Here is a 19287-nt window from a genome sequence, read left to right as displayed (position 1 = left end):
TCAGTATTGTTCACAAATGTCTGGTACGATGAAAACCAGCTTGGAGATTTTCTAGGCATGCACAAGCTCCCATGCAAACATACGTGTCCACGCTGCACCAGCTCTATACCTATCTGGGGCTCTACAGATCTGTGTTTGCATCTCCCTTCTGTATATTTAGCAGTCTCTATACACATATCACGATACCTACAGAGGTTAAGGCTCTCTAGATGTCAATGCCTTTCTAGGGCTTTATTAGCAGGCATAAACTTGCTCTCCTCCAGTTGTATAATTGTGTTTTTCAGCTTATAGTGATGTCTTCAAGTTGCTGTGGGTTTGGGTAGATTTGATTCTTTGGATACATATATATGTATTACACACATGTATTTTAGCAAGGGCAGAGTTTAATTTAAAATATTAGGTACCATCCCTAAAGAGCATATATAACCAAAGAAAACAAGGTTTGACTGCGTAAATCTAGTGTTTGGGTTTTTTTTGCAAAGTCCAGGTCTGTATTTTAAAAATACAAGTGAAGCGTCTTTTGTCATAAGAAGGGGATGGAGAGTTTCTTTTGAGAGAGTTGGTACTCGCTGCGTGTGCCCTATCGCCACGAAAAAGCTGTCTAACATTTGTGTGCAGCCTCGTGGAAGAAAAAAAGACAAAAACTAGGCGGTTTGCAAAGTTTAGCAGCTCTGTTGGAAAGGTTATTAACAGGTCTGTGGGCATCTTCTGGTCTTCTTCGTTTGGCCAGAATATTCCCAGGGTTTATAGCCCACGGCTGCCTTCGGGAAATTATTTTCCAGCTAAGAAAAAAAATGATTTCTGCAGTCGGGGCTTGGCAATTTCACGCAGGATCTTCGCTTCAAAGTCCTCGTGGGATTGTCTGGAAAAGGGAGAAAGTGAAGGGGGGCTCGCCACATTCCGTGTCCCAGGGCGGGCATCCCTGCTCGGGGGGGCCCGACCCGGACACCCGGTCCTGAGCAGGATCGGGGCCGCCACCTCAGGCTATTGCAGCGTTTAAATTTGAATTTTTAAAGGGGAGTAGGGGTTTGCTTTTGTAATTTGGCTTGCTCCCCCCTGATGCTGAGCCCTTTGGGAAGGAGGGAGGAGGGGGGTACAGCCCGGCACCCCCCCGGGGGGCTTCGCCAGGGTGGCCAAGGGAGTGTAACGGGAGTTTCGCTGTGTTTTCTCCGAGCAGGGAGCCAGGTGTGCCGGCCCCCGCTGCTGCACGGCTCGCTGCCCTGGCTGGACGGGAGCAAGGCGCTGAGCAGCCACCACAGCGCTTCCCCCTGGAACCTCAGCCCTTTCTCCAAGACCTCCATCCATCACAGCTCACCGGGACCCCTTTCCGTCTACCCACCCGCCTCCTCTTCCACTTTATCCGCCGGTCACTCCAGCCCGCACCTTTTCACCTTCCCACCGACCCCTCCTAAAGATGTATCCCCGGATCCGTCCATCTCCACTCCCGGCTCCACCGGCTCCACCCGGCAGGACGAGAAGGAATGCATCAAATACCAGGTCTCCCTGGCCGATACCATGAAGCTGGAGTCCTCTCACTCTCGGAGCAGCATGGCCTCTTTAGGAGGAGCCACCTCCTCCGCTCATCACCCCATCACTACCTACCCACCGTATGTCCCAGAATATGGCTCTGGACTTTTTCCCCCCAGTAGCCTCTTAGGAGGATCGCCTACCGGGTTCGGGTGTAAATCGCGACCGAAAGCACGGTCAAGCACAGGTAGGGCTTTTGGCTTCTTCATCCCCGTTGTTCGGGAGAGGAAGCTATGGGGGGAAACGGGGGGCAAAGGGATGGGGCTGCCCCCCGACCCGCACGCAGAGGGATGCGCACAGCCATCCGTGGGATGAAAACACACGGGGAGAGGGGACTTTACCTTCCCCACAGGTTGCCCTGCTGGGTTTATAACTAAATTCCTCCTTGCCCAAGCCGGGCTGGGGGTACAACCGGGCCGGCCCAGGACCCCAAACCTGCCTCCCCCCCCCCCCCCCCAGCGATCCGGCCCCCTCCGCCGCCCCAAGCGCCTACGGTGTGCTCAGCTGCGGCGCCTAAGGAGGAAACGAAACCCAGGGAACCGCAGCATTAGTCTATCTCTCTGTATTTTAATAATGGTGCTAAATCCCGGCCAACTTCCCCCGCCTGCCCTCCGCCTCGCTCTTCCCAGGGCCTCTTCCCATGCGGCGACGCGGGGAGGGTTTTCCCGAGGGGGAGCTCGCCCACGCAGCCCCCAGCCCCATCCAGCTCCGTGCCAGGCTCTTTGACCACCCCCAACCCCATCCAGCTCCGTGGCAGGGTCTTTGATCGCCCCCAAAAGCATCCCCCCCCCCCCGGCCGCACCGCTCGGGGAGCAGCGGGGGGTCCCAGCACCCGCGCAGCTGGGGCGGGGGATGCGCGGCTGAACGCTCCGGGCTCGGAGGTTTGTGTGCACCGGGGGGTTGTGTGAGAGCCGAGGGGGGTGTGTTTGTGTGTGTGTGTGTGTGCAGAGGAAAGGGCGATTAGTCAAAACTCTTTTTTTTTTTTTTCCTCTCTCCATTTTTTTTTCCGAGGAGGCTGCTGCAGGGTTGCCTGGCATGAATGAGATCAGTTTTCAGGGTTTTTCCAGGGTGACATTTACTCTGTCTGTCTGAGCAGGGACTGTCTCTATTTAGCTGATATGTTTGAGCTAATCCAATTATTTTCAGACTGCTGCACGCGACAGTTGCATTGTTTATCCAGCGCCAGGAACTTTAATAGAGTCCGGATGCGGTTTGAGTGACAAAAAAACCCAGACCTGTATGTTTTGTACATGAAAGCAGGAGAGAGAGAGAGATGGAGTGAAACAAAAGAGAGGGACAGAGACTCAAACAGCCCCGGAGCGGCTGCCCCGTTTAACCGGAGGGGAACAAAACGACCTGGGTATTAACGGGAGCGGCTCCCCGCCTGGCCCCGGTCCGGACCGGGCGCTGTGTCGGGGTAGGGACCGGTTTAGTCTCTCCCCCGGCCGCCCCGGTGCCCGCCGAGCCGCAGCTCCCGCCGGGGCACCGGCTGCGCGGTATTTTCAAACCGTCTTTGCCCACCCCCACCCCCCCGCCTCTTGTTTTCCTTTTGCCACTTTCTGTTACCTTACCTTCTAGAGAGACATCTGCGGTTCGTGATAAACCAACCCCACGAGCAACACCTATTTTTTTTCTTTCTATTTTTTTTTTTTTTAAAGTTGATTTTAGCAAGCTGGGAAGCTCGCAGACAAAGGGGGTTAGTGCTGGAGGAAAAGGAGGGAGGGGGTGTTTTTGCAGGATGAAAGAGGGAGAAACGGCTGCAAATGTCTTTTTTTTTTCTTTTCTTTTCTTTTTTGTTGAGGGGGTGAGAGGAGAGGGGTTTAGTGCAAAGGCTCTGGAAAAACGGTTGCCGTTTGTGGTTAGGGCGCGGATGCCTCTTGCTCGAATGCAGCACGGGCTGGGGCAGTGGGGAGCTGGCTCTCTGCTGAGTTAGCTCTGCTCTGGCCGGCTGAGGTCTTCTGCTGCTCTCAGATGGGCTGGAAGTGTCATTAGGTGCAAGAAAAAAAACCCAACAAACCAAACACTCAACAAAAAAAAACACTCAACCCTCTGAAAATAGCTGAGAGGCATGCCTGGACCCCCCCAGTTGCCTCCTCCAAACTGGGAGCCGGTGGGCTGGGGGAGACACCCCCTCCAGTAGCCGGGGAGAGGATAGAGAGGTGCCAAAACGGAGGAGAAGAAAGAGGGAAAGACCTTAATCAGGGCTCAGGCAGGCTCGGGGCTGCTGGGGATCCCAAATATCAGAGATGGACCATCAGGCTGCAGATGCGGTGGGGAAGCCACAGGGATTTCCGCAAGTTGGGTGGTGGAAGCTTAATTGCAAATTAATCAATAGAGGATATTGGCAGAGTGGTTGTGTGTTGGCTGGGGCCGGGGAGGTGTTTTGGTTGTTGATCTGTGATTGTTTTGGGGGTCCTTGATGTGATTTGACCTGAAGCCAAAGGAAGACACCCCCCCCACACCCCCCCCAGGCTCATGCACCCCCCTTGGAGCTGGGGCAGTGCTTGAGGAGTGACCCCAGGGTCCCCATAGACATCAGAAAGGGGGGCATGGACTTAAATTTGGTATCCATCCATCTCGGAGGGGTTGAAGGCTCCTGCAAAGCCTGCCATGGTTTGCCTGGTCCATATGACAACATAGGCTCTGGAGGGCTGTAGGAGCCCTTAGTCCAGAGGGGAGGGGGAATTGCCAGCCCCCCACCAAAGGAGGGACCTGCGAGAGGGATGAGAGCTTCTCCAGGGAGCCCCTCGAGCCACCATGGGGTTTGGGTTGTCATTGTCACCATCCCTTTTCCCTGCTGCTGGGACACAGGCCTGATGCTGCCTGTGGGGTGGTCCTGGGGAAGGGGGACAGGATCAGGCCCTGCCAGACTCTCCCCAGCCTGTGCCAGGGCTGTCGCTCAGACACAGCCTCGGACCCTTGCTTGGACACCCTGAGCTTGGAGAGGACTGGCAGGGCCTGGCATGGCTGGGTCTCTCGGGGGGTTGGTTTTATTTTTGGGGGGGCTTTCCCCAGCCCCTTGTACCTCCGCTTTCCCTAAGTGAACTATGTGCTCTCTTGTTTCCAGAAGGCAGGGAGTGTGTAAATTGTGGGGCTACCTCAACCCCTCTGTGGAGAAGAGACGGCACTGGGCACTATTTGTGTAACGCCTGTGGACTCTATCACAAAATGAACGGGCAGAACCGGCCCCTGATCAAACCCAAGAGAAGGCTGGTAAGTCTCCTTCTTTTTTATTCTTTCTTTTCTTCTGCAACTTTTGCTTCTTGTCTGCAGCTCAGGATGGACAGGGAAGCTCAGCCAGCTCCGAAATCTGGTTCCACTGTGTCAGAGGGATGCTCGGAGAGATGCTCCTAGCTGCTGTGGGCCTCAGTTGTCTGGTCCTCTTGCAAACTGCCAAACAGGTTAAAAAAAATCAAGATCCAGGGCTTCTTGTAAACCAGAACTGTGCTTTCTCTCAGGTCGCAATGGGGCAGATGCCTCTGCACAGCGCTTCTGGGTGGTGGCACAAGGACGGTGGCTCTTTCCAGGGGCTAAGGGCAGAGTAATCCTTTCTTAGCGACCAAAGAGATTATCAGGAGAACAGGATTTCTCCTGGTCTCTCCACACTGCTGTCCTCCCCTTCCCAAGTGTGTCTCCATCCCCCTTGACTGGTGGTGTCATGGAGGCGGGGACCCAAGCTGGGTACCGGGTGCCGCTGGGGCATCAGCCAGACCTTGGTCTCGCAAAGAGCTTGGCTGATGGTCCTGGTGCCTCTTGAACCTGGTGTGGTCATTTGTGCCTGAGCCATGTGGCTCTCAAATTGTGTCATTCCCCTCGGTGTGAGCAAGGACACAAGGTAGGGGATGGCAAAGCCCTGTGAGTGTGCAAAGCCGAGCGTGCACCCGGGGCCACAGAAGCTGGAGGAAGACGAAAAGTGTGGGCAAATATTTGAAATAATAGTTGCAAGCCTCACGACTGTACTATGTACAGGCAATACGTTAAAGCATCCCCAGCGATCTATTTATGAATTTCCCTGTAAGCCACAAAAAGGTCTGGAAGCTGTGGGCACAGCTAATAAATGCGTTGAAGCATATTTGGCAAATAATCAGGCAAACCACAAGGGGAAAAAATATATCAAGCGGGGGGAAAAAATATGTTCCCTGCTTGGGAAGTTATTGAATGTTTCAAATTGAGGCACGTTTGGTTTTGTTAGGATTAAAGACGTGGACAGGCTCCTGGGGGCTGCTCAAAATGCAGAGGAAAAGTGGCTCTCGCCTCTCCGTGGAGTTTCTGAGCTGATGGATGGATCCGGCCGGTGGCGTGGGGCTTGTGCCCGGCACGGCCGGATCCTATGGGCAGGCAGGGGGTGGTTCCTTGGCCTCGTGTTCCCTGTGGAGGTGCTCACGGCCTCGGTCCGGCAACTCTTAGACACGGATACAGCTTCCTCACTTATGAGACGCCCACAAAATTGGACCGGCGTTATTTCCACCGGCACTGGGAAGCGTTTGCAGGATACGACCCCAGGAGGGGTTACGCTGTGAGAGGCAGCGGCGTTGGCTCTGTCTGGCTGTGGGGGTTTTGGGGAAGATGCGGGTTTGCTCCTCTACCCCCAAACTTCCCGCGGGCGAAACCTCTCTGTGTCTTCCCCTGGGCATTTCCCGTCTAGGAAAATGTTGGTCTCCCTCGTCTTTCATAGCCTTGTTAGAAAAAAGGAAAAGCTTTCTAGGGAGGGAAGTGCAGGCTGGGATTTTTAATTTTTTTGGGCAGCTCTCTTGTTCTCTTCTCCTCCTGCCCCCGGCCCTTCTGTCTTAAACACACACACCTCGTTTTCTTTTTTTTTTTTTTTTTTTTTCTTTTTCCCCTCGTTCTCTCTTTATGTGTAAAGTTAACTTCCTAGGAAAAAGCTGCCGGATATCTGAGCCCTGGAGATAACTCCTAAACAACAGCTCCGTTTCCCCGGCCCAAACACACAGGAGCTTGAGCGTATCCAAACAAATGGAGGGGAGGCAGAATAGGAAAGCGGCTGGAAAGGGGGGGAGAGCTTTCAAAAAGTGTCTGATGGAACCACGAAAGAATGTCCCGAGTCACCCTCAGCCCGGCACATGTAAAATGAACTATATAAATAAATACGTTGTAAAAGGTCATTCTTGGGGGGGGGGGGGAAGAGAAAGAAAGAAAAAAATAGAGAGAGACCTTGTCTTGCATAATCGCTCCGATCTTGGGCATTTTAGCTAAAGTTTAAGTTACAAAAAAGTTCCCATTCTTTGAATACGACCTCTGCTAAATGGGAACTTTTGATTTTTCTATATATTTTTTTTTTTTCTCCAGCACTGCCTGGGAAAAAAAGGGAGAAACATTTCTAACGCAGTTTGCCTCTAGATTTATTTCCCTTGCTAACCTCAAAAAAAAAAAAAAAATCAGAAGGCACCAAAGCTGGGCTCGCGTTTGCATTTTGTGTGCGTGGATGTAGACGTGCGTGTGCCCATGGCGTGACTTCATCTTTCCTGACTTGTGCAGGCGAGCGGGCTGGGGAAGGTGACATGCGTATGGAGGCTCAGGGTGGGGATCCAGCCTGTGCTCCTCTCCCTCTGCCACAAGTTTCCTTTGTGACCTTGGGCTGGTTTTGTAGGCTCTGATCCCAGGTGCGCCGAAACTAATGAAAGGACTCCGATGGGTTGGAAAGAGAAGGCAAATAAATCCTTAGATGCTGAGAACCCAGCCCAAGCCTTATTAAATTCAATGAGCATCTTTGTAAGGGCTTTCTTTAGGGGGCTCAAAGAGGTCCGCGTTGGGGAGAAGGTAGAAGATTTGGAGATATTGGCAGGGGCATCAGGAATGGGCAGGTGGTGCCATGCCACCGCTCTGCTTAAAAGGTCTACAGCCCTCTTGGAGACCGGTCCTGTCCCTGTCGAAGCCAGTGGCAGCCCTGTCAGTGACGTTGCTGAGATAAAACCTTCCTTTGGATTTTCTTCCTTTCCCTGTCCAGGTGGATGCAGGGCTTTCCGCTTCCATGTCCAGCCGTGCTGGTTTTGAAAGGATTATAGCCAATTTCTCAGAAGGCCCATGTACGTGCAGTCTTTTTTTTTATGAAGCTGATGCTTGCAGCTTTCTAGGTACCTCATGTAAATTCAGACACCGAAAATGCCTGTGAATTAAGCATCTTTATCAGTGCTTGGTTCCTCCTGCACTGTCCTCTATTCCACTTTCTCATCACTACCAGCGTTTCTGAAGTTGTGCCCTCGCTCACATGCAACTGGGCCATGGGGTCTGGTCCTGCAGATGATATGGGGCACCCTATTAGTCATCCCGTTACTTACATGGTCAGGCTCAGGTGGGTGACTAGCGTCAGTGGATGCCATTGCTGGGAGCTTTTACAATAGCGTTATTATTCATTGTTTCCTGCCTGCTGCCGGTGTCTCCAGTGTAAGTTCGTACAGCATGAAAGGTACAGCCTGGGACCAAAAGAGCACAGAGTTTAAAATATTCAGCTAATGACGCTGAATTTTTGCAGGGGAAACGTGGCAGATGGAAAAAGTTTTAGAGAAGATAGTGGATGTTGTGATTTATTCTTTTATTTAATGTCAGAGTTTGTTTGAAGGTAGCAACGTGGTGACCAAGCGTGTCTTTTAAATGCACTTACCGTCAGAAATTACAGCGAGCGCCATGTAGAAACCCCAAATATCTTCAAAGGGGATGTTTCCCCTGTGTGGGCTGAGTCAAATATCACTGGTTTTTAGAAATTTCCTTAGGCTTGATTTTTGGGTCTGATACGGGCAAAGCTGCCACCGAGAGATTCAATCCAGCCCCTGAGCCACCCGTGCCGGCCGACGGGAGCCGGGGGGGCAGAGACCTGCAGACTCGGCCCCCGGGTCTCAGCGAGAGCCCAGCTCTGCAAACTGTTGTGTCCGTGCTGTGTTTGAAGCATGTGTATTAACCTGTTGATTCTGATGGGAACAAAATTTGAGGCCACGGCATAGTCCGGAGGAGGACAGGACTGAGGCGTGTATGCGCACAACTGTTAGGGGCTCTGCCGTTCGTGGTGGGATGCTTCAGCTTCTCCTGCCGGCACTGCAATTTTTGCAACCAGACTTGTGTGCTGTTCCCAGCTCTCGCTTGTCATCAGCAAGGAGAAGTCAGCTAGAGGCCTCATCAGGCTTGAGATCGGCTTGTTTCAGCGTGGTTTATGGTTAGGCAAAATGGAACTGTCCCCACGGGCAGCTGGTGAGAGCCCCTTGCTGTCAGACCAGGGTCTCTGTGATGCTTCCTAATGCTCATGGGCATCGTATTATTTATATTTTAGACGGTCCTTTTTGTCTAATTAAAAAAAAAAATCCTACTCTATCTAAAACAAAACCAACCCGTCCTCTCTCCACCTACGCCGCATTCAATTATGATTAAAATTGCAACATGACCTAACAAGAGTTGGTATTAACGCTAGCGCTGTGCCAGTGTCCATGTTTGCATTTTGGGTTTGTTGTACAGTATCCAAAGATGCGGTATTTTTTTTTTTTTTAAATGTTGGATGTGCTACAGTGTGCGGCTGTGTGGGGTGAGGGGTAAATTTGAAACAGTAAGAGCACAAAAGAGAGCATTAAAGGCTCAGTTCTGCAAGGTGCCAAGCATTGCTATGATCTGGCAAATCGCTTAAGCACATGTTTTAACTTTAAGCACATGAGCAGTCCCATTGAAAGCAACGCATCGGGATGAAATCAGAGCTCTGGGACTGTGTCATATTGATGAAGAAGAGATAGGACGGGGATCTAAAGGTCTTTTTTTAGGAGCTGTAGGCACTTGCACACAGGCAAACATGCATACGCATTCACATAGGAGTCTGCAAACTCCTTTTCCTCCTTCAGTGCCAGAAGGACAATTTGTTTGCTAAAGTTACAGTTTTTAAATGATAAGCTCAAATTCATGCACGTGAAAGAGGAGTGACTTTGCTAAATTTGGCTTTGCTAAATCATTATCACAGCCAACAAAAAAGCTTCTTTTATACACCTTGACATGTAGACTTTTTTCCTTCTCCCTCCCCCTTTATGAAACGGTAAATTCGTCTTTCAGGCTCATTACCAATCCTTAAATAAACATGAAGGTTTAGGCTGCAAAAGGGTGTAATTAAAAACTTGGGATTCTCGCTCTTTGCCACAGTGTTATTTCCGATCTGGAGCCCGTATCCTTTGAAGCTGAGCTGAATTTACAGGACCGGGCCGTGCTTGCGGTTGGACCCGGCGAGCAGCTGCCCACCGAGCTCAGCGTGGGTCTCACGGCGCTCGCTGGAGCCGGCGTGACTCACGCCGTTGACTCCGGCAATTGTTGGTTCAGGCCCTGACTGCAGAATTAGACCCCTGGGGGGTCTGAGAGAATTAAGATGGAAAGACATGTTGGCATTTAAATAATATTTTCCCCTCTGGAATGGGCTGTGCCAGCACTGCTAATTTTGATGAGTTCTATCAGAGGTTTAGCACTCACTTTTAGGATGCCCTTTGGCACCTGATTCAGTTCATATATAATTTGGGATTAAAGTACCTTGGGGATTTTTTTCAGAATTATTATTTGTTCTCACAAGCCAGTTTCTGGAGGCCTCTGCTGATGTGCGTCAGTCTTGCAGGGTTGATGTTTTCTTTCTCAGCAATTTTGCTGATTGCATCTTTTTTTTTTTAACACGGGTGCTTTTCTCTCCCTCTTCTTCTCTTCCCCTGTCTCTCCCCTTCCTTCCTGCAGTCTGCAGCCAGGAGGGCGGGCACGTCCTGCGCGAACTGTCAGACCACCACTACCACCCTGTGGAGGAGAAATGCCAACGGCGATCCCGTCTGTAACGCCTGCGGGCTCTACTACAAGCTGCACAATGTAAGTGTGACTGTAACGCTCAATAGCAGGGCCTCAGTTTCGGTGCTCGATGGTCCAAACTCTTCCTCGACTTAAGGATTTCCAGTCTTGGGTGGTTGCTGAGACCTCCTTTATCCCTTTGGGGGCCTTGGGGGCTGAAGTGATGAGTTTGCATGCCCTCAAATGTAGCTGATCGGGCTTGGGGAGGTATAAGACAGGGCTGTCCACAGGTAATGTTAGAGCTTTCCCATGCCTGAGCCAAGAAAGGAGGAGTGGATCAACACAGAGAGAGACGTTATCCGCTGCTGATTGGGCTCAGGGTGTTGGAAAAGACAACAAGCCATCCTGCAAGGTGATACCCCTTCTATGTGTGGCTTGGTTCCTCCAGCAAATACAAACTCTGGGAAAAAAGCAAAATGTGCCAGGAACTATTTAGATCTTTCTTGGGCTTGTGGCTGCCTTTGTCCCGTCCCTCCACCCGTCCCCAAAGATGATTTATTTAGGTCTTGTGTTTGCCCCAGTTGACGCAAGCGATTCCTAAACCAAAAAAGACTTGATTTAGTTAGCGGGTTGCAGAGTCTGCTCGACCTGTGATGTGAATTTTAAAGCATCTGTCATGGAAGGGAAGGAAAAATGAAATGAAATGGCTGGCAGATTTAATCTAATATCTCCATGCAAAGCTAGCTTGCAGGAACCAGGGATATGTGCCTCAGGGAAAAAGCTAAAGGGATCTGAAAAGTTTTCTACTGAATAATACTGCTAATAAAGGAGTCTTAAGGCTACTCCTGTTACTCTCATTCCACATGTGGCATTAGAATAATTATTATGTCAGAAGAAGGAAAAGACTTTCAATTTCTCTGCTTTGATATCACTTTTTTTTTTTTTCCTAGTGGTCGTTTGCTTTATGTTTGACTTAGAAATCTCGGGCTACGTTTTGCCCTCATGTCCACCCACGCAAACACATCAAAGACAGATCGGGTTTCATGGGGCACCCAACCCTTTTGGTGTCTCAGTCCCTTCCATTTGTTATTTCAAGCTCTTTGGTTTCTTGGGATGAGTAAACAAGTTTGGATTAAGTAGAAAAAAACTCAACCAGGGTAATTTTTCACCTGTTCTGTGAGAGGCATCTCTCTTGGAAAAAAAGGAAAATGTGTTTACCCTTTAGTGGGCAGGCGTCTCAGCACGTTTTGAGTCCTATGTAGCAAGCAAAGCTTGTCATCAAACTCTCAGTGTGATCACTGCAAACAAAGGGGTTGGACCTAGAATGAAAGCTCTCAGAATAGCACAAGAAAATATTCTCTGTTTGCTATTTCCATAGCAAGAAGGCAACAAGGTCAGTCAGCTTCACTGGAGGAGTCTATGCTTGTGCTATGTTTTAATTTTGGCCTTGTAGCTACCGGTGGTAGGACTTAAATCATGTAGCCTGGGAGACCTATAGGGAGACCTGTACCTGAGCTGCTCCCCCTGTACCCAGCAAAGCCCTTTGAAGAAAATAGGGTCTTCTCAGGTGCCATTCATTGGACCTGGTGGAGATGTCTGTGTTTGGACGAGACGAGTTGTACTCTTGAAGATGGTGTAGTTTCTCCCCATGATGACAAAGGTGGCAGGATGATGAGTTCAGATGTGTCTACCTGCATTGTAGACATCTGACTGGAGGAATTCCCCCTAAGGTGTCTAGAAGGGTGTCTGAGTGCTGAGGTTCTCCAGAAATGTGCCTGCAAGAGCACATCCTTTTCTTTTTCACACTAACGTTGTGAACCTAGTTGGCCTCAATTAACCCCTAGATTCACTGTTTAGGGAAACTCTGATCCAGCTGTGAAATTTGTGACATGGGGCAGGCCTTGAGCACATTGGAACCATTTTCGTATTCATTAAAACCACCAACAGCTGCTTAAAAGCTCAGCACAGCTACTTACTGAAGTCAAGTAATATCTTGCCTTATGAGCAACTCCGTTAATGGGACCTGCTTAAATGAAACCCCTAGAGGACTGAGATACTGTGTGCAGCAATATAACTGGGCAAGGATACTAAAATCTGGCTATGAGTGGGTAGATCCTTTTTTTTCCTTTTACTTTTTTAAGACGATGCTTAGTTATGACTGCAGTGAGAAACAGGCAACATCACAGCCGATAGCCCTTGAACATACCACCCTTAGCTTTAAAGGTCCATGATGGCAGGGCACCGGAGCATTATTCTGCAGCTCAATTGGCTTTAGAGGCTGTGACTGTGAAGGCCAGGTTGTGCTTCAGAAGTCAAATACGAGTGAGTTTTTTGTGACCAGTGGTAAGGCAGTGGTAGTTTCACGGAGATGCCTTTTCTTTTTGGCTTCTGGGAGGCAGGACCTAGGGAGCTGTGCTAACTGCCTGGTGAATGGCACCAGCATCATCCTTTAATCAGCTCAAGGCAGGGAGGAAGTTTGGTGGTTGCACGTGGACAAGGTTCCTTGGCTGGTGCAAATTGGTCTGGTCTGTTGAAGTGCAAGACCTGTTTGCGTAGGCGGTGGTCCAGCTCCCTTTGTGTATCTTATCCGCATTGGTTCTCCATCAGGAGAGGTGTCAGAAATAGAGAGGCTCATCATGACATGTCGCTCCCGAGCAACTGAGTGTGTCTGCACAGATATTGTGTCGATACCAGTAGAAGGGCTTTGGCTGCTCAGAAGATGCCTTCACCCTGTTTCAGGCTAGACTGCAGGGAATTCCTGGCTGCTTTTTTATCCCCCCCAATTTTGTCTTTTCTTTGGGTTTAATGATTTTTTTCTTGGTCCTTCAGGTCATTAGAGTATTTTAATGGATTGATCTGAAGATGAAACTTACCCAGTTTTTAAGTCCACACCAGGAATGGCTGCAGTGAAAAGGCTATTTTTTTCATGGCGCTATTTTTTTCATGGGGCTATACCAGTTTGTTTTACTGTTGATTCCCACAGCTTAAGCAAACCCATTTGTCAGTAGGATATAAGCAATAATCATAATAGTCTTGGGGTGCATTTAGTGAAGCTGCTGGCATTTCTCCCACTGACTTCAACAAGAGCCGGCTCCATTAACACCAGTATTAACAATGACTAATATTTCACATTGATACGGTGCCTTTCATCCTGTGGCATCCCAGAGTGCTTTCTAAGATACAGCCAGCCTGGAAGATTAACCCAACATTGTAATGACTATGTCTGAAGGATAAATCCGCTTCAGTGACAGGACCTTATTGAGGTCAATGGCAAAATCCCATTGTCTTCAGTCAGAGCAAGATCAGACCTATAATGTTTAAGACTATCCCCTGGATTTGATCTGTTGAATGTGAGGTTCTTGTCCTTGTTATTTTAGTCCTTCTTAGAAGCAGGATGAGCCTTCATTCACTTCAGGGATGGGTGGGAGTGTACCTTGCTGGAGCTGCACAGCAGACTGGCCTGTGCCCATAGAAATGAGTGAGTTGCCACTGTTTTTGGTAAAAGTCCTCAGAAAAGGCCTCTATTTCACAATCCCCTAAAGCAGGGCTAAGCATCCCAAGAGCAGAGCAGTTGGTATTTTGCATATGTTAAAACAAAGAGCATAATTCCTGCCCATAATTAATTGGCTCCATCTGAAAATAATGAATTTCATATACATGCGTTGGGTTGGTTTAATTTTAATTTAGCATGTGTTTGTCATATTTATCACAGTGAATTTTCATGGAGAAGGTCTTCCCTATGGATCTTTTGTTTCTCTACCCCAGAAACAGAGATGGGTCCATGGCTTTAATATTTCGGGGATCACTTCAACTCTGCTGTGACTGGCCTTTGAAATCACTGGAAAAATTTTCCAGTTTGCTCTTGTGACCATGCTGGTCTCACTCTTCCTGACATTTATCCAAGTCCTTATCTGTTTGGCACTTGGGTCAGGTACCTGCTAGGAGGGTGAAGCTAGGTACACCAGGATGATGTGTCCAGTTAACAGCTTGGATGGCATCTCTGCCCCCAGTTGCACGGCTGGCTGTGGCTTTGTCACCATCCTGAGCAAACCTGGTATTCCCATCCTTAAGTTTCACATCAAATCATGCCCTGGGCCAATCTGTTCTTAGCGACTGAGTGAAACATGAGAGATGTTGCTTTGGGGAAGTGGTCGTTGTCCTGCAGGACATGACACCAACCTACACAGGGTCAGGACCCCGTGCTTGCTGTAAGAGCCAGCACAGCCCCAGTTCCAGCACCAGGCTGATGTCACTTTGCCACTGACAGCTCTTGAGCTTGCACCTTTGCTGCTTCACCTGGAAATCAATTCTGGCTGCCCCTGACCCTTTGTGTCACAATGCAAATCCTCATTAGGAGCTGGGGAGCCTGGAACTTGTGTGTGCCTCCCCAAATTTGAGCTGGATTCATGAGGGATCGAGACTTCCACGTCTCCTCTAGCATCGCTGCCTGGTGGGGCTCACCTGGGGCTTCCTCCTGGCTTTGAACCTGGGCAACACATCCCTGTTGGCTGACTTAAAACAGGTCACGCAAAAGGTTTCCCATCCCAGCCATCCAGCTGGAGCAAAGGGCCTTCCTTGTGTGTGTGTCCCTGTTCCCTCGGTGAGGACAGGAAGCCAGGGAGATGGCTGATGTATTTAGAGCCCATGACATTCGAGGTTTTTGCTTGTTGCTGCCCCAGGGCTGCTGGTGGGCTGTGCGCGGGCAGCTTTCTCCCTCCTACCTTTAGCAAGCAGGGCTGCTCCCTCTGGCTCCCTTTATCCAGAGGCAGAGGAATCAGCCTTTTATTCTCCCATTTTTAGGATGAGGTGAAGTTTCCCATCACCACTGGTACGGAGTGCAGGGGGTCACTAATTCAGGCTGCGATGATGAACTTTGGGATACCTAAACTGGAGCAGATGAGTGTGGTCCTTCCTCTCCCCGTGCCTCCATCCCTGCATGTAACAGGGAGCTATTGTATCCCTGCCTCCCCAGGGAGAGAAATCCGTGAATGTTGCAGGGAAAGGCACCAGGCAGTGGCTGATGAGCAAGAAGTGAATCTTTGCTGTGATCTGGAAGAGGGGAGTGCTTTGTCCTTTGCACTGATTTAAGATCTCATGGATGAAGATCTGCTCAGGGCCCTTGCAGGAAACTCTTTTCATTGTCCTTCACCAGGGTTGAGACAGTAGTTCCCAGTGGATTGTGGATCCATTTTTTCCCCCTTTTCACCCTTATGCAGAATATCCATCAGCACTGTCATGTGCTCACATTTATTATGAAAAGCGGTGTTCAGCCCTGGGGGATTTTCTGGGCTCTTCTGCCTTCTGCAATGGGTGAAATTCTGCAGAGGAGCCAGTGCAAGACCTATATAACTCCCCGTGTAGACTCCCAAGTCCAGATTTTTAAGGATGTTTATGCATATTGGACGAATAAATCCCTTTCCAAGTGTGGTCTTTGGGGCTTTCACAGCACCTGTGCTAATGCATGTTGTGATGCTGGCTCTCTATGCAGCAGTAGGAGTTTCTTACAGGAGGTCCGACAGACCTTTTCCTACCATTTCCCAACCCGGACGAGTGTATCGTTGGTCATTGCAGTTGCTTATATCCATACAGAAGAATATAATGCTTAGGTTTCCTATAGATATGTCTGCATGCAAATAGAAAATGTTCTGCTGGGCAGCGCAGATACCTGTTTCAGCACCCCCAAAAAAAACCTGGAAGGCTTTAGAAATAAAATCAGATCTGCTAAAGTAAACTTGAAAGGATGGTCAGAGAAAAATCTTTCAAAAGAAGAAAAATAAGACAAATACCTGCCACTTTTGTGAAGAGTTTGCCTAGCTCCCTAATGTCACTGCGAAAGTTTGAGACCCCTCGTAACACTGAAATCCCAGCAGCTCTTGCTGCTAATAGTTTTAGATCAGTCAGGAAGCCTCAGGGTGAGATGGTGTCTGCGGGCAATATTTCAAGGTGATAATGATTGGTTTCGTTCCTAAACATGGTGCAATTCCCTAACGTGCAGATAGCTGAAATTTTTCAGCCCCTGCGAGTTATTTGGGTATGTTTTGCTCCTGTGAGGCTCTGCCAGTAATTTTCTGTCATCCAGTCTTCAGAAATTTCAACCGAACTTGGGATTTCCTGGTGGGATCTGAATTTGAGGATGGGGGGGAGAGGTTGTGTAGCTGTGGCACACGGGGCGTACAAGGGGAGGAGGGGGGCTGCTGGCTGTTCAGCTGGTCCTGGGCACATCCCTGCCACTGCCTGGGCATGGGGTACACAAATCCCATGGTGATTCGGGGAGAAGGGATAGAAGCACAAAAAAAATAATTGATTTTTGTTTAGATTAACAGACCCCTGACTATGAAGAAAGAAGGAATTCAGACCAGAAACCGAAAAATGTCTAGCAAATCCAAAAAGTGCAAAAAAGTCCATGACAACCTTGAAGACTTTCCCAAGAGCAGCTCCTTTAACCCCGCCGCCCTCTCCAGACACATGTCCTCCATCAGCCACATTTCACCTTTCAGTCACTCCAGCCACATGCTGACTACACCAACACCGATGCATCCTCCATCCAGCCTCTCCTTCGGACCTCACCATCCTTCCAGTATGGTCACTGCCATGGGTTAGCAAGAGACTCCCCTGCTGAATGCTTACGGTCTCAAAATGAGATTTACTTTATATACTTGCATTTTTGCAGGCGTGTGGTTATGGGTCTGACATCCCGAATCAAATGGGAGGGGGAAAAAAGAATAAAAAAAAAAATGTTATTTGAAGGCGTAAGAGAGAAAAAACAAAAACCCAGAAAAAAACTACAAAAAGCACAAAAAGGAAAAAAAAAAGAAAAAAAAGAGAAAAAAGTAAAAAAAAATGTTTTAAAAAGTGATGTTTGCCACTTTTTAAAGGAACTCACTATGGCGTCTATGTATTCTTACCCACTGAATCTGGATACCATTTGTGAATAAGCCATTCAGAACTTGCATTCCCTATTGGACAGGATCTCTAGTGCTGTGAAAAAAATAATAAAATAAAATAAAAAATGCTGAACATTGCATATAACTTATATTGTAAGAAATACTGTACATTTGAGGAAGACTTTATTTCATCTGGAGAGCTGTAAAGAAAAAGGCATGAAGGACTCCGAAAGATTTTTTTTTTAAAGGAAAAGAAAAAAAAAAAAGAGGACGGGAGGACAATTTAAAAGACAGAAAAACAAACAATGCAGACCAAGAGGAAACGCGGTCTTACGAACAAATGGACCAACTGCCAGTCATGTCTTCTCCTTTTATTTTATTTTTATTTCAGTTTTTTTGGTTGGTTTTTTTGGTTTCTTTTTTGTTTCCGGGGAGGGGGAGGGGGCTGGCTAGAACGGTTTTGATGATGCATTAACTAACTAACTAACTAACTAAATAACTAAATAAATAAAACCTGTAGGGAGATCATTCATTTCAGGCCACGGGCCTTTTACATAGGAAGTACCAATGGTGTCAGGCAATCAGTGTTAACATGCGGACATTGCCAACAAGGGGTTTTCAGATAGCCATTCTCCAGGTCTATACGCATTGTGAACAAGTTCCTGTAATTGTTGTTTGTATGTATAATTCAACGCACCAAAATAAGAAAGATGTAGATTTATTTCATCCTATTATACAGACTGAATGGTTGTACAAATTTATTTACTGCTAGTGATAAGACCTGCTTTTTTTTTGTTTTGTTTTCATATTTTTTCCTCTTTTTTTTTGAGAATAAACTAGATTAAATTCTGTTGACTTAAAAGTGTTTTGTGCTTGGGGGTGGGAAAGGGAATATGTTTCTTTATTATTTTTTTTTTCTTTAATTTGCTTTTATGGTATTTATTACATGGTTACCACAGGTATGGGAATGTGTGTCTCTATGCTCATGCTAACAGCCAATGCAGTGTTTGCGGTGGCTTGATTAAAAAAAAAACAACACAGAACAAAGGGAAAAAAACCCTCAAAAATAAATGGACTGCAGTTAGTGTAACTCTACTGTCCGGTGTATGCTCCCTGTCCCTCGAACCGCAGTCCAGCCGCTGCCCCTGCTTGCTGTTGGGCTCCCATGTGGGATGGGTCCCTTTTGGTCTCAGTCAACTATGGCCACCATGGTGGCAAACCCATGCTGATGACAATTTGGGATTGGAATAAGTGCAAAGCCAGGTCCTAATGGTCCTGGCTACTTTTTGGGCAATACTAGGAAAGACCCTGAGACTTTGGACCGGAGCAGGAAAAGCACTTTCTGCTCTGCCCCGTTGGGTACTCAGGGGTATAATTTGATGGTGTAAAGTTGAGACCCTGATATGAAATCAAGATGGACCAGACCCTGTCCCTGTGCTTGGAGGAATGGGCAGAACCTGTTACGAAAGGCTGGGTTTGATGGTAGGCAGAGGACAATTCCCAAAAATTCAAAGGCTGTCAACCAGCCCCTTCCTTCAAGAGTTTTCTTTGAAATAATGTCATTTGTATCGATATTATTGTTGTTAATAGGAAAGTTTGGCTCTTATAATTTGATTTCTGATGGTTTAATCCTTAGTAATTTTTCCTTCTTTTAGTCTTCAGTATTTACTCTTCCAGCTTCTTTATACCATCATAAGGGTGGGCATTTACTTTCCAAATGAAGTGTTCTTATCACCCCACTCCATTTGCTGGAGATTTAAGCATGGTGTGATAAGACAGAGGTTGCCAAGGCTGTGACAAAATGCTTAAAAAACCCCAAACAAAAAAACAACCCTCAAACGTAAAAACCTCAGCAGACATGACCTGCAAATGAATTTTTTTTTTTTTTAATGTGAAATGAAATTACTGAGTTCTTTCACCCAGAAATATGTGTACTTCTGACTTTCAGTGCCAAGTGGATGGAAAAATATCACCGTATCTGTCAGATGCTATTTTGAACCCACTTTCTCTTGGGTGATAGCTGGAGAGGATAACAGTGACATGGTCTAATCTTCTTCTGCAGGATGGCTCACATAAGTAAGGATGTTTCATGTAAGAAAGACCACTTCGAAACTTTCAGGATGATTATACA

The 19287-nt window shown here is 48.0% G+C and overlaps 1 protein-coding gene across 1 annotated transcript in view; it reads left to right on the top strand.

Moving 5' to 3' along the window:
* The window catches only part of GATA3 (GATA binding protein 3), a gene marked incomplete at its 5' end in the record, with an annotated part of 19960 nt that extends 2025 nt beyond the window's left edge, over positions 1 to 17935 (top strand). The window contains 4 exons of the mRNA XM_082310229.1: positions 1178 to 1714; positions 4595 to 4740; positions 10228 to 10353; positions 16588 to 17935. Of these exons, the coding sequence (XP_082166355.1) occupies positions 1178 to 1714; positions 4595 to 4740; positions 10228 to 10353; positions 16588 to 16872 (1094 nt within the window). The 3' untranslated portion in view covers positions 16873 to 17935. The remainder of the gene's footprint in view (positions 1 to 1177; positions 1715 to 4594; positions 4741 to 10227; positions 10354 to 16587) is intronic.
* Between the last annotated feature and the right edge of the window lie 1352 nt (positions 17936 to 19287).

The sequence above is a fragment of the Platalea leucorodia genome (genome assembly GCF_965183815.1).
Source record: "Platalea leucorodia genome assembly, chromosome: 4".
In the NCBI taxonomy this organism is placed as follows: domain Eukaryota; kingdom Metazoa; phylum Chordata; class Aves; order Pelecaniformes; family Threskiornithidae; genus Platalea; species Platalea leucorodia.
The sequence above is the reverse complement of the archived record's forward strand: the minus strand, read 5'-3'. Positions and strand labels throughout refer to the sequence as shown.